At 34.9% G+C, this 13,508-nt stretch overlaps 1 protein-coding gene across 5 annotated transcripts in view; it reads left to right on the top strand.

Annotated features, from left to right (window-relative positions):
* Window positions 1-13,508, top strand: part of CCSER2 (coiled-coil serine rich protein 2) — a 168,305-nt gene that overhangs the window by 90,748 nt on the left and 64,049 nt on the right. For all 5 annotated transcript variants that reach the window (XM_039218064.1, XM_039218066.1, XM_039218068.1 and 2 more), the window contains one exon: window positions 11,053-11,248. In XM_039218064.1, the coding sequence (XP_039073995.1) occupies window positions 11,053-11,248 (196 nt within the window). The remainder of the gene's footprint in view (window positions 1-11,052; window positions 11,249-13,508) is intronic.

Genomic DNA, 13,508 nt, shown 5'->3' with positions numbered 1-13,508 from the left:
CAGACCATGAGATCATGACCTGAGCTGAAGTTGGATGCTTAACCGACTGGCCCACCCAGGCATCCCTGTCTTTTTTTTTTTTTTTTTTTTTTTTTAAATTATAGGAACATGTCTTATTTGTTACACAGGGGACTGTAATTATAGGAATTGTCTTATCTGCAATTCAGTGGTTCAGAACCACTGATCAGTTTCCTTTACATATTTTTCATAATACTATGCTCTCTTCTCCTCATCTGGCCTAAGTTTTCACTCCTTTTTCTCTCCCAACCTCCTTCTTTCCCTACACCTTCCACTATGCTATGTGGAATTCTTTCACATCCTAAGAAACTCACATTCTTGACCTCTTTGCTCACCTTCTCCTGAATGTAACTGAAATCTAACTCTTTCCTATACTAATTCCCTAGTAGTATTTTTATATGAAGGATTCTTATTTTCTAGTCACTCTAGTAGTTTACTGTTAAGAAGTGGGGTCTTTGTCTTCACTCCTTCTTTGTTTCTAAATGCACTATTCTTCACTGTCTTTACTTTGAGACTTAGGGCATTTGGCTGTATCAACCCCTCCTTATTGGTCCCTGTTCCCGCCTCAGAAGTCTTGGCCATTGACTCATTTTTCCTCTTCATTGTAAGCTTTGCTAGAATCCTGAGTGCCTTCAGTGTTCATGTACATAGTTCACTTAACTCCCTGACCTCTTAGTTTCTTAAGATTCTCTCTGTATAAGATCATGTCATCAGAGATGGGTAGTTTTATATTTTTCTTTCCATCTAGGTACTTTCTTTTTTTTCCCTCCAGCATAATTTGTATGGCTAGAACCTCCAATGTACTGTTGAATAGGACTGGTGAGAGCAAATATTCATGCCTTTCTAATATTAAAGAAAAAGCATTCAGTCTTGTTATTAATGTATGTTGTTAGCTCTGCTTTTTCATAGATAGTTTTAATCAGGTTGAGGAACTTCCCTTCTAATCAAATTTTATTGAGTGTGTTTTTTTTTTTAATTTTTTTTAATGTTTTATTTATTTCTAGGAGAGAGAGAGACAGCATGAGCAGGGGAGGGNNNNCAGCACAGAGCCCGACGCGGGGCTCGAACCCACGAACCGCGAGATCATGACCTAAGCGAAAGTCGGACGCTTAACCGACTAAGCCACCCAGGCGCCCCTTATTGAGTGTTTTTATCATGAAAGGGTGTTAGTTTTTGTCAAATACTATTTCTGTGACTATTGAGATAAAATTTTCACTTTCATTCTCTTAATGTGGTGTATGATACTGACTGATTTACATATGTTGAACCTACCTTGCATTTCTTGGATAAATCATACTTGGTCATGGTATATAATCATTTTATGAGTTGCTAGATTCAATTTGCTTGTATTGTGTTGAGGATTTTTGTGTATATATTCATAATATTGGTTTATAGTTTTCTTTCTTTTTTTTTTTTTCTTGAGATGTCATTGTCTGGTTTTGGTATTATGGTCACATAGATTGAAAAGGAAAGGAAAATGTTCCTTTCATTTCTGTTTTTGGAAGAACTTGTAGGATTCACCAGTACAGTTATTTGGGCTTGAGCTTGCCACCCTGCCTGCCTGCCTGCCTTCCTTCCTTCCTTCCTTTCTTCCTTCCTTCCTTCTTTCCTTCCTTGCCTTCCTGCCTACCTATTTTTTAATTTACATACAAGTTAGTTAACATATAGTGCAATAATGATTTCAGGCATAGAATCCAGTGATTCATTCCCTACGTATAACACCCAGTGCTCATCCCATTAAGTGTCTTTCTTAATGCCCCAGCCCATGCTCCCACCCACAACCCCTCCAGCAACCCTCAGTTTGTTCTCTATGTGTAAGAATCTCTTATGTTTTGTTCCTCTCCCTGTTTTTATGTTATTTTTGCTTCCCTTCCACTGTGTTCATCTGGTTTTTTATATGAAATTCCACATATTTGTGAAATCATATATTTCTTTCTCTGACAAATTCCGGTTAGCATAATATACTCTGGTTCCATCCATGTTGTTGCAAATGGGAAGATTTCATTCTGTTTGATCGCCAAGTAATATTTCATTGTGTATATTGTGTATATACACACACATATATATATATACGCATATATCACATCTTTATTCATTCACCTGTTGATGGACATTTGGGCTCTTTCCTTACTTTAGCTATTGTCAGTAGTGCTGCTATAAACATTGAGGTGCATGTGTGCCTTCAAAACATCACACCTGTATCCTTTGGATAAATACCTAGTAAGGCAATTGCTGGGTCATAGGATTCTTCTAGTTTTAGTGTTTGAGGAACCCTCATACTCTTTTCTAGAATGGCTGCACCAGTATTTATTCCCACCAGTAGTGCAAAAGGTTTCCTCTTTCTCTGCAATCTCACCAACATCTCATTGCCTGAATTGTTAATTTTAGCCATTCTGACTGGTATGAAGTGGTATCTCATTGTGGTTTTGATTTGTATTTTGGGCTTGGGCTTGGGCTTTAGTTTGTAGAAAGTTTTTTGGTTACTAATTTAATCTCTATAAATGTTCTATAGATATCTATTGAATTTTGTTAATATGTAGTGTTCAAGTCTTCTATTTCCTTGCTGACCCTTTTCTTCTGTCCGTTAATAAGGAGGGTGTTAACTTCAGTTTATCTTGTAGGGAAGGTCTAATAGCAACACATATTCTCAGTTTTTGTTTATATGGTGATGTTTTAATTTCTCTTGAATTTTGAAGGCTAATTTTGCTGGATATAGAATTCTTGTTTGACAATCTTAATATTTTGACAACCATGCTTTCTGATGAAAAATCAGCTGTTAATCTTACTGAGCTTGTCTTCTACATGATGAATCCCGTTTTTATTTTTTTTTTTAGTTTTTGACAGTTTATGATGTCTCTTTATTATATTTTGGAGTTTGTCGAGGTAATTATTAGACAACATTTTTATTTTAATACCCTGAACCATTAAGTATCCCAGCCTTTTTCAAGGGGCTGTGTGTGTGTGTGTGTGTGTGTGTGTGTGTGTGTGTATGTATTTAGGGATGCTTTCAATAATCTGGCAAGCAGTTTGCAGCTCTGCCTTAGCCTTCATTTCCTTCTTTTTGCTCAGAGACTCAAGGAGAGCCAAAAGTGAGAAGTTAAGTTCTTCTCAGGTATTTCCTTGGCATGCACAGAGCCCTACACAGGTGTGTGGCCTTCTCTATGTCCAAGATACGTTGGGGGCATTTCAAAGCTTCGTATGGACGTCTCATTCCTCAGGTTTTTCTTTTAAGTTTTTTTGATCATTGCCATTTCAGACAGCTTGAAATTTTAATCAGTTGTACTGATTTTTTTCAACAAAATGTACTAGAGATAAGGCTGTTCCCACTGAGAAGCTTCCAAATTAGGTCAAATGAGACAAGAGCTGAGAATGGTTTTTCTAGGGAGGTGTTGGTTAGGTCAAATAGTAACTATTTTCTGGAAATGGTGCTTTTCAAAGAATTCCAAACCCAGTTTACCACCCACTTCTTTCCCCCAGTGATTGCTGAATTTCACTGCTATTATGGTTGTAAGGCTCTTGTTTTCCAAGTTACCACAGAGCTGGGGAGATAGGCATAGCAATAGAATAAATTAAATGCCACAGAGCTTGTTCTCACCAAGATTCAACTGGGGTTTTTTTCTTTTCCTTTTTCTTTTTCTTTTTTTTTTTTTTTTTTTAATAAGCGCTCCTTGGTTATGCCAAGCATTTTTATAGTACTGGAAAAGTTGATTTTAACCAGTTTGCCATTGGTCTCAGTGCTCTTATGGAGGAGTGGACTTTTCAGAGATCTTTTATTCTGTCATTCTGCAAATACTTCCTTCTGTCTTTTAGTTAATAGACTTCATTTTTAGAGCAGTATTAGGTTTAGAAATATTGAGCAGAAAGCACAGAGACTTTCCATTTATTCCCTCACCTTCTTTTATACAATTTGTTCTATTATTAACATCTTTCATTAGTTGTTACAGTTGATGAGTCAATATTGATATACTATTTTTAACTAAAATCCATAGTTTACATTAGAGTTCACTCTTTGTGTATACATTCTATGGCCTTTGATAAATGCATAATGACCTGTATCTCCCATTACCTTATCATACAGAATAATTTCACTTTGCTTAGACTCTCATGTTCTCCGTGTATTATCCCTTCCTTGTCCCCCCCCCGCCCCCCCAGCAAACAGTGATCTTTTTACTGTCTCCATAGCTTTGCCTTTTCCAGAATGCCATATAGTTATATGTAGTGTTTTCAGATTGGTTTCTTTCACTCAGGTTATTTACATTTCCTCCATGCCTTTTCACGGCTTGATAACTCATTTCTTTTTATCACTAAATAATAGTCCATTGTTTGGATGTACTACAGTTTGTTTATCCGTTCACTTCCTGAAAGACATCTTGATTACTTCCAAAATTTGGCAACTATGAATAAAGCTGCTCTAAACATTTACATGTGTAAATTTTGAACTCATTTTGGTAAATATCAAGCACATTTGCTGGATTATATAGTAAGATATTTAGGTTAGTAAGAAACTGCCAAATTGACTGTACATTTTGCATTTTCTCTAGCAATGAGCGAGAGCTCCTGTTGTTACACATCCTCACCAGCATTTGGTGGTGTTTTGGTTTTAACCATTCTAATAGGTGTGTGGTGATATCTCGTTGTTTTAATTTGCAGTTGTCAAATGATATATAATGTTGAACATTTGTTCACAAGTTATTTGCCATTTGAATATCTTTAGTGAGATGTCTGTTTAGAACTTTTGCCCATTTAAAATTTTTTTTAATGTTTATTTTTGAGAGAGAGAGAGAGAGACAGAGTGCATGTGAGGGAGGGGCAGAGAAAGAGGGAGACATAAAATCTGAAGCAGGCTCCAAATTCTGAGCTGTCAGCACAGAGCCAGATGTAGGGCTTGAACTCACGAACTGTGAGATCATGATGTGAGCCAAAGTTAGAGATACTCAACCGACTCAGGAGCACAGGCACCCCATTTTTGCTCATTTTAAAATTTGGTTGTTTTCTTGTTGAATTTTAAGTTTTTTGCATATTTTAGATACTAGTTCTTTGTCAGATATTTTACAGATATTTTGTCCCAGTCCATGACTTGCCTTTTCAGTCTCCTAATGGTGATTTTTAAAGAACAGATGTTTTAAATTTTATGCAGTTCAGTTTATAATTGTTTTCTTTTATGAGTGTACTTTTTATGTTGTTTCTAAGAAGTTAGTGCCAAACCCAATATCACTCGAAGTTTCTTCCTTATTATCTTGTGGTTTTATGTTTTACATTTAGGTCTTTGATTCATGTTGAGTTAATTTTTGTGAACAGTTTGAATGATCATTATTTTGCATATGGATATCTAGTTTTTCTAGTATCTCTTGTTGAAAACACTGTCCATTCTCCTTTGTTTTTGTCTTATGGAGTTTTTCCTTAGGTTTTCTTTCTTTCTTTCTTTCTTTCTTTCTTTCTTTCTTTCTTTCTTTCTTTCTTTCTTGTATAATTAACATACAATGTTTATATTAGTTTCAAGTGTATAACATATTGATTCAATGTTTTTATACATTACTCAGTACTCATCATGATAAATAAGAATCCCCATCTGTCACCAAAACCTTATTACAATTGACTGTATTCCTGTGCTGTGCTTTTCATCTCTATGACTTACTTATTTTATAACTGGAAGTTTGTACCTATTAATACCCTTTATTCATTTCACCCATCCTGGCAACCATCAATGTTATCTGTACTTGAGTCTTTTTGTTTCTTTGCTTGTTTCTTTATTTGTTCATTTCTTTTTAAAATTCCACATATAAGTGAAATTATGGTATTTATCTTTTCTCTCTGATTTATTTCACCTAGGTGAAATACCTTCTAAGTCCATTCATGATATTACAGATGGCAAGATCTTTTTTTTTAAGTAGTATTTGTGTGTGTGTGTGTATGTGTGTATACAGATACCACATTTTCTTTACCGATTCATCTAGCAGTGGACATTTGGGTTGCTTCATATCTTGACTATTATAGATATAAACATAAGGGTACAAATACCTTTTTGAATTAGCGGTTTTGTTTTCTTTGGGTAAATATTCAGTAGTGGAATTACTAGATCATATGGTATTTCTGTTATTCTGTCCTCTTTGAATTGCCTTTGCTCCTTGTCAAAGATCGGTTGACTATATGTGTGGATGTATTTTAGGATTCTCTGTTTTGTTCCACTGATCTCTTTATCTGTTCATCAGTACTGCAGTCTTGATTACTGTCACTTTATGTGGTAAGTCTGGAAATCGCTGTCAGTATTCTGACTTTATTCCTCTGAAGTATTTAGCATTCTGGCTCTTTTTCCTGGTCATATAAACTTTAGAATCACTTTGTTGATATTCACAGAATAATTTGGTAGGAGTTTGATTGAGATTGTGTCCAATCTACCATTTAAAAAAAATGTAATAACCATGAACATAAAATACATATATTTAACTTATTCATGATGAAAAAAGAAACACTAAAGGTTTTGTGAAGTCAAAGTGCAACTCAGGTTAGGAAATGAAGTAAGAAGAAAAATTCTGAATTTCCCTGTCTCTCACACATGCTTCTCTATTGGTTAGTCTAATGTGTGAATCACAGACTTTAAGATTAGCACAGAATCAAATATATTAGTACTCAAAAAGCTTGGGTCGAAGTGAATAAGAACTTAAACATATAGGTACAGCCATGTAATTTAGGGAGATTCCTTTAAAACTGCAATAAGTGACTATGCAATGATATGATTATTAGGTGTGTGGATTGACTATCAGGTGCTATTATATGGATTCAATTTAAATGGGCTAAAAAAACCTCAAAGATTCCTTTTTGTAGTTATCCTGATCTCATTTGGGGGGGCAGGCGACTTTCTTTGCTATACTTATGGAACAATGTTAAATAACATTGGTGATGATGGTGGACATCTTTCTCATGCTTCTGTAACTACTGAACTCATTTTTGCCCTCACCCAATAAATATCCATACTGGTTCATTTCTTCATATTCAGTCAACTACCTGGCCTGTGGTCAGCCACATAGATTCTACCTTTGCTAACACACTGCCAACCTTCCAGTGTATTCCCCAAAACAGCATGCAGTCTTCTGTTGCTTTCACCATCTAATTTCTCTAGCAGAAATCTACAGTTGTTAAAATCCATATACAAATAGAGGCATTTGCCTGTCAATTTAATATGATGTGTTGTTTTCAGTAATTCTTCTATTATCTCATGTTTATTTTTCTTTACCTTCTTTATGTCTTCATCCCTGGGTTTGTGCTTGCACTCTTGGAAAGTGATTTTACTTCTCATTTTCAGAGGTTTCAGAGGTTCAGATTCCCGTATGTGAACTGCATCATCTTCTCAGAATGTGAAATCTAAGAGTCCTCATTATCTCTCAGTCATTTTTTTCCTTTCCTGTCTTTAATTGTTCCTTTCATTTGCTGAAATAATCCCTGTTATACATTTGCTTTTTGTTCCATCTTTGTCTTTTGCCTTTCAGTTATCTTCATTTTTTTTTTTTCCATTTTTCCATTTTTTTTTTCGGGAAGATACTGTTATTTCCAATGTTTTGTCAGATGGTTTAGTACCAAATACACAAGTATAAACAAATCATATTAAAATTTACCAGCTGAGGAATATAGGTGAAAGGGTATATGGCATTCTAGTATGTTTTTAACATTTATGTTAGAAAATTTTCTCAATATAAAGTTGGAAGTTATTTATAGTAAATAGTACAATAGCAGTTACTTTTTATTTAACATTTACCATATATTAGGAACTGTTCTAAGCACTTTAACAAAATATATTACCTCACATGAGACTTATACCAACCTAATGAAGTAAGTACTCTTATTATCCTTGATTTATAGATCAAGAAAATGAAAGATAGATAAAGTAACCTGCCCTTTTACTAGCTAATAAGTGACAGAGATGAGATTTAAACTCAGGTAATCTAGGGGCGCCTGGGTGGCTTAGTCGGTTAAGCGTCCGACTTTCGCTTAGGTCATGATCTCGCGGTTCGTGGGTTCGAGCCCCGCGTCGGGCTCTGTGCTGACTGCCAGCCCAGAGCCTGGAGCCTGTTTCAGAGTCTGTGACTCCCTCTCTCTCTGATCCTCCCCTGCTCACGCTGTCTCTCTCTCTCTCCTAGAAATAAATAAAACGTTAAAAAAAAAATTTTTTTTAAAAACTCAGGTAATCTATGGAGATAATATAAAAATGAATAAGATAATGGCCATATTTTCAAAGGGCTTGCAATCTAATTAGAGGTGATAGTTATATAGATTTCTTTAATTTATACAAAATAAATTAGAGATCCTAAAGTGCTAGTTTTATCTAGTTGAGAGCATCAGAAAGGGCTTTTGGAGGAAGTAGCATTTTAGTACTAGATGAAGATAGAAGTTTCACTTGGGATCTCATGGTGGAAGTATTTGGAATGCAAGCTAAGGTATATGAACTTTATTTGGTATGCACTGGTGAACATAGAGAATTAAAGAAACTATGGCCCAAAGATATTAAGTATTTTCAGTAGCTAGTTACTATCAGCCAGGATTTAAACCTTAATCCTAGGCAAGAGGCAGTTCTTTTATGCCATTGTGGTTTTCTGGATACCAAATCTTTTTTACCCTGTATTATTAGTGATAAAGACTTGTTGTGACTCTTCCTTTGAAATGTTTTTAATTCATTAGTTCCTTGCATGTAGTTCATATTTAGTCAACCTAAAATAAGCCTTATTCTGTACCTGATTTTTATGTTAAAGACTGCAGACCAGTCTCTTTCAGAATCTTCCCTAAGTTTTGTTTTATTGACTTGGTAAAATAGAAAGTAAAATTTAATTTGATTATTAACTGGTAGTTTTAAATGTGACTGCTTCCAGATTATAATTTTAAAATTGTGTTTAAGGTCACGACTAAAGAATTTTATTATCTCAGATGGAAGCTTGAAAAGAAACAACCTAGTGCTTAAAATCCATGCTCCTTAATCATTCAATGAAAGCAACAACAACAAATAAATTAATTAAAAGCTAACTGTTTTTGATCTAGAGAAAAAGAATACACCGTCTTTGTCTTCATGGAGTGTATAATTTGGCACAGATGTACCTGAACACAGTATACTGTGACAAGTATAGTAGTATGGCACAGTAGAGGACACCTGTGAAAGTTCCAAGCCCTGCATTAGGGTATAAAGGAAGCTTTCCCTGAGGAAATGCCAACTAATTTAAGATAAAGAGGAGTTATCATTCTTCAGATCAAGTGTGCAGTGGAGGGCAGGGTGAATAGCCTAGCTAGGAGTATGAAGAGGTTGACATAGATTTGGAGATGAGGGAGATTGTAGCATGCTTTGGCAATCTCAGGTAATTGGCTATGGATTAAGATGTGTTGAGGGATGAAGTTGAAGAGTAAGTTGGATTTAGTCTATCTGTGGCCTCTAAGCCATATTTAAGAGTCTCCTTGTCCCTGATAATCATGCCTTGCACTTTGTGCTGTTGCTTTTTATTTTCTTGTTCCAGAATGCCTTCCTTTCATTTCAGTCAAACTTAACCTTATACTTTATAGTACATCCCAGGTTCTTTCCTGCCCAAGAAAATCTTCCAAAATATGTCAAATTTTTCTCTGAAAACATACCTCTTCATATGCTGGATGATTCTATATTTTTGTCTTACTATTTTGCTAACTTTTTATTATTATATATTTTTCATTATTCCATGTATATATTGCCCATCTATTCAGTAATGGATGGTGAAGTGATATTAGTTAATTGTGATCAGTATTTGAAATTTAATAATTCAACTATATTTTGAACCAACGAGAATAAGGCAGAGGTATATGTAAACATATTAGAGTCTTAACTATAGATCAAAAATTTTAATTCTTAAAATTTTTTTCTTGGGTTACAACAAATATCAGGTCTAAAATCAAATATGAAAAATAGCTTCAGAAAAATAATTTTGTGAAAACCAAGCTTATATTGAATATTTAAAAGTTTAGAGATTTAGGAATATTTGTTATAAACTAGAAAATACAGTGGAGAAAATTTAGTGTTTCTACTTTTTCTGTGTGGTTAAAATTTAATGCGCTGTGACTGTTGCAAATTGAATGGGCCATGAACTTAACTTGAATCCTGATATGTTAATATGGCCATCATATTGGAGAGAGTACTCATTTTGTTCAGTGTGTTATTTTTATATATTGAGGTCTCACATGTGTAATAAGTTCATGTCTGAAGAACCAACTGGAATCATGTATTATTTGAGCGTAGTGATTTAAAATTCCTTTAGCTGATGACTCCTGATTAAAACATTGTGTTCTTCACATCTACAAAACACATCAGCCCCCATTTTTGTGGGGTTTTTTTGTCTCCGTTTTCAGCAAGTATACTGTTTGAAACTAAAGGGAAATTTACATTTCCTTTGAGTAGACTTTTTAAAATAAAGTTTAAGATTGGAAGTATGTGGTGTGTAAAGACTTTTACAAAATCAAGTTTAATCTTTTTTGGAAAAGAAGACTTACCAAAATGTAAAAATAAAATAAGTAGCAGTTTGTCTGTCTTGACTGTTTGCTGGGACTTATAAGAAATAAGAATCCAGGCATGTGTGACCAAACTGGGAATGAAGATAGATAGCATAGTTATGGGATTAACAAAAATGTGAAGTTCAAGAGACCAGTTAGAATCAAAAGCTAAAGAGCAAACAATTCATTCAGGCAAAGAAAATATGTGTAATTTTTTTAAGGCAAGGCCTTTCCCTAGAGTTTTTTCTTTCTCTTCCATTTCCTGAAGAATACGGTTTATTCAACCAGTGTGTAAAATACATAAAAAGGGGAGGAAGTGCAGAAGGTAAAATTGTATTAAAGAGAACTAGAAATGATTGGAACTTTTGGTGGAAACAAATTTAGGTAATGAGGTAATTACCTGATGAGGTAAGCAAAAGTCAAAGGCTTTTTGATAATGATAACTGATATGTAATAATCACTGCAATAATTTCATTACCCTATTTTTTTCTGAAATGATATTGTATATCTTTTCCCTCCCAACTTCTTCCCCTGCCCTTCCAGAGGCTCTCCCTATAGAGAATCTCCTTTGGGTCATTTTGAAAGCTATGGAGGGACTCCCTTTTTCCAGGCTCAGAAGATGTTTGTAGATGTACCTGAAAATACAGTGATACTGGATGAGATGACGCTCCGGCACATGGTCCAAGATTGCACTGCTGTAAAAACGCAGTTACTTAAACTGAAACGTCTACTGCATCAGGTGAGTTCATATGAACATTTTTAGCTCAGGTATTGTGAATTGCAAAATGAATTGACTTTTTAAAAAAAGTTAATTGGGTTTCTCATGTCTATTTTGATTTTTGGAGAAATAATCCTTGTAAATAGTACATAACAAGCTTCAGTGGGAGAAAAAACATGGGTTTTTGTGTGATGCTCTCAGTATAGTCCCCAACATTCATGAGCTGTGTACTATTTGGTATGCCAGTTTTTCTCCTGTTTCCTCATTTTTACATGACCTGCTTTATAGGGTTGTTGACATAGTTAGAAATCGTTGTAAATTTAGAGATCTAATACCTGAAATATATTATTTAGGCATTTAGTCATCAGTGGCTGTTATAATTTCAGCTAACTAGGAAATCAGCAGCAGTTTTTACTTACATAATCATGTAACTTAACTTTTGTTTCCGACTTTCAAGTTTAATCTTCCTCAGTCCTTTTATTTCTTTATTCTAGAAAGTCTAGACTCATAACAGTGATGTGACTTGTCCAAAGATGCAGGATAAGCTGATGGTAGATCTTGGCTTCTCATTCAGTAGTACTTTGTTTTTTTAGCTTGAACTTACAGATAAGGTCAGATGTGTTGCAGAAAACTAAGGAGTAAAATACTGATTTTATTTTACTTTATTTTTTTAATGCTTATTTATTTTTGAGAGAGAGAGACTGAGCATGAGCAGGGGAGGGGCAGAGAGAGAGAGACACAGAATCTGAAGCAGACTCCAGGCTCTGAGCTGTCAGCACAGAGCCTGATGCGGAGCTCAAACTCACGAACCTGTGAGATCCTGACCTGAGCCGAAGTTGGCTCAACCGACTGGGCCACCCAGGTGCCCCTAACAATATTAACTTTAAATCCTGGATATCTTTTGGTTAGTTTTCAAGCTATGTTTGTTTGTTTGTTTGTTTATTTTTATAGGCTAGCCAATTTTTGCTTAAAATTATGGTTGAGAAAGAATGGTCTCACTTTTCTCCTGAATTTATTTTCTGGATTACCTTCCTCAGGGTTGTATGTTGTAGCTTCTTATGAGCAGGGACCAATTCTTAGAATTCCTGGTTTCTATCAAAACCAGACTCATGATATATATACTCAGTAAAAGCTAGTTGAAGTGAAATATGGCTCCTGTGTTGTTAATGATGGTTAGTGTAAATATCCAGTTAAAGTCACGTAAATTGTTTTATAAGAACTTGATTGTGGATTCTCCAGACTGCTCTTCTCTGTTCTTCTTGTGGGTATTGGACTACCTTTTGAAAGAAGCTTTTTCATGCTACAACGAGGGACAAGAAAGCAGAGGATCTTCTCAGATCTGAAATCCTTGGACTTGTCTCAAGGCAGAGATTCCATGATTGAGATATCCAGACATAGATAGAACTTACACTTTTAACTGTAACTAGAAGATAGACTCTGGTTTATAGTCTTGCTCTGTTCACTACTCTGGGGAGAGTTTCTCATCAGGATCTTCGAGTCAAAGGAAAGAGGAGGTAGAAGGGATGGGGAATAGCCAAAATGTTAGATATCTACTTTGAACCCATCATTATACTAGCTATACTACATACCCTCTTTTGTTTCTGGGTTTATTGCCCTGAAACATGAAGCATGATAAATATCAACCAATCAGACCAGGCCATGTCTAATAATGACAGAAGTAGCATACTGCAGGAAAGAATATGTGAATTGATAAGACACTTAAAAGAAAAACTGTGACTTTCTTAATGGTTCTTTTCTGTAATTATGACCTCTGAAATTTTATAGTAAACACTGATCAAATTAACTTTACCTTTTATTTATGCAGTGAAAACAAAATTATGACAAGAAAAATTGCAGAATCTTTTTAGGGCATCTTTGAAATTTCCCAAAATGCTAATAGAGGTTAAAAGCTAAATGAGTCTAAACTTTCATATAACTGCCTCTTAATTTTTTCCCATTTAATAATACTACTAAATTTAAAGAAGTTCAGCGTGATACATATACATAGTTTTGAAAAATTCACATAGCATCCAGACTTAATGAAAATGTAGGATTTCTGTCCTTCACTCCACCTCAGTCAACCTTTTTGTTTTTGTTTTTAAGTTTGAGAGAGACAGTATGCACGAATTGGAGAGGGAGAGAGAGAGGATCCTAAGCAAGTTATGCACTGTCAGTGTAGAGCCTGATGCGGGGCTCAAACTCTCCAACTGTGGGATCATGACCTAAGCTGAAATCAAGAGTCAGACACTTAACTGACTGAGCCACCCAGGCATCAACCTTT

Source organism: Hyaena hyaena, unplaced genomic scaffold (genome assembly GCF_003009895.1).
Source record: "Hyaena hyaena isolate Hyena2069 unplaced genomic scaffold, ASM300989v1 scaffold_734, whole genome shotgun sequence".
Lineage (NCBI taxonomy): Eukaryota > Metazoa > Chordata > Mammalia > Carnivora > Hyaenidae > Hyaena > Hyaena hyaena.
The sequence above is the reverse complement of the archived record's forward strand: the minus strand, read 5'-3'. Positions and strand labels throughout refer to the sequence as shown.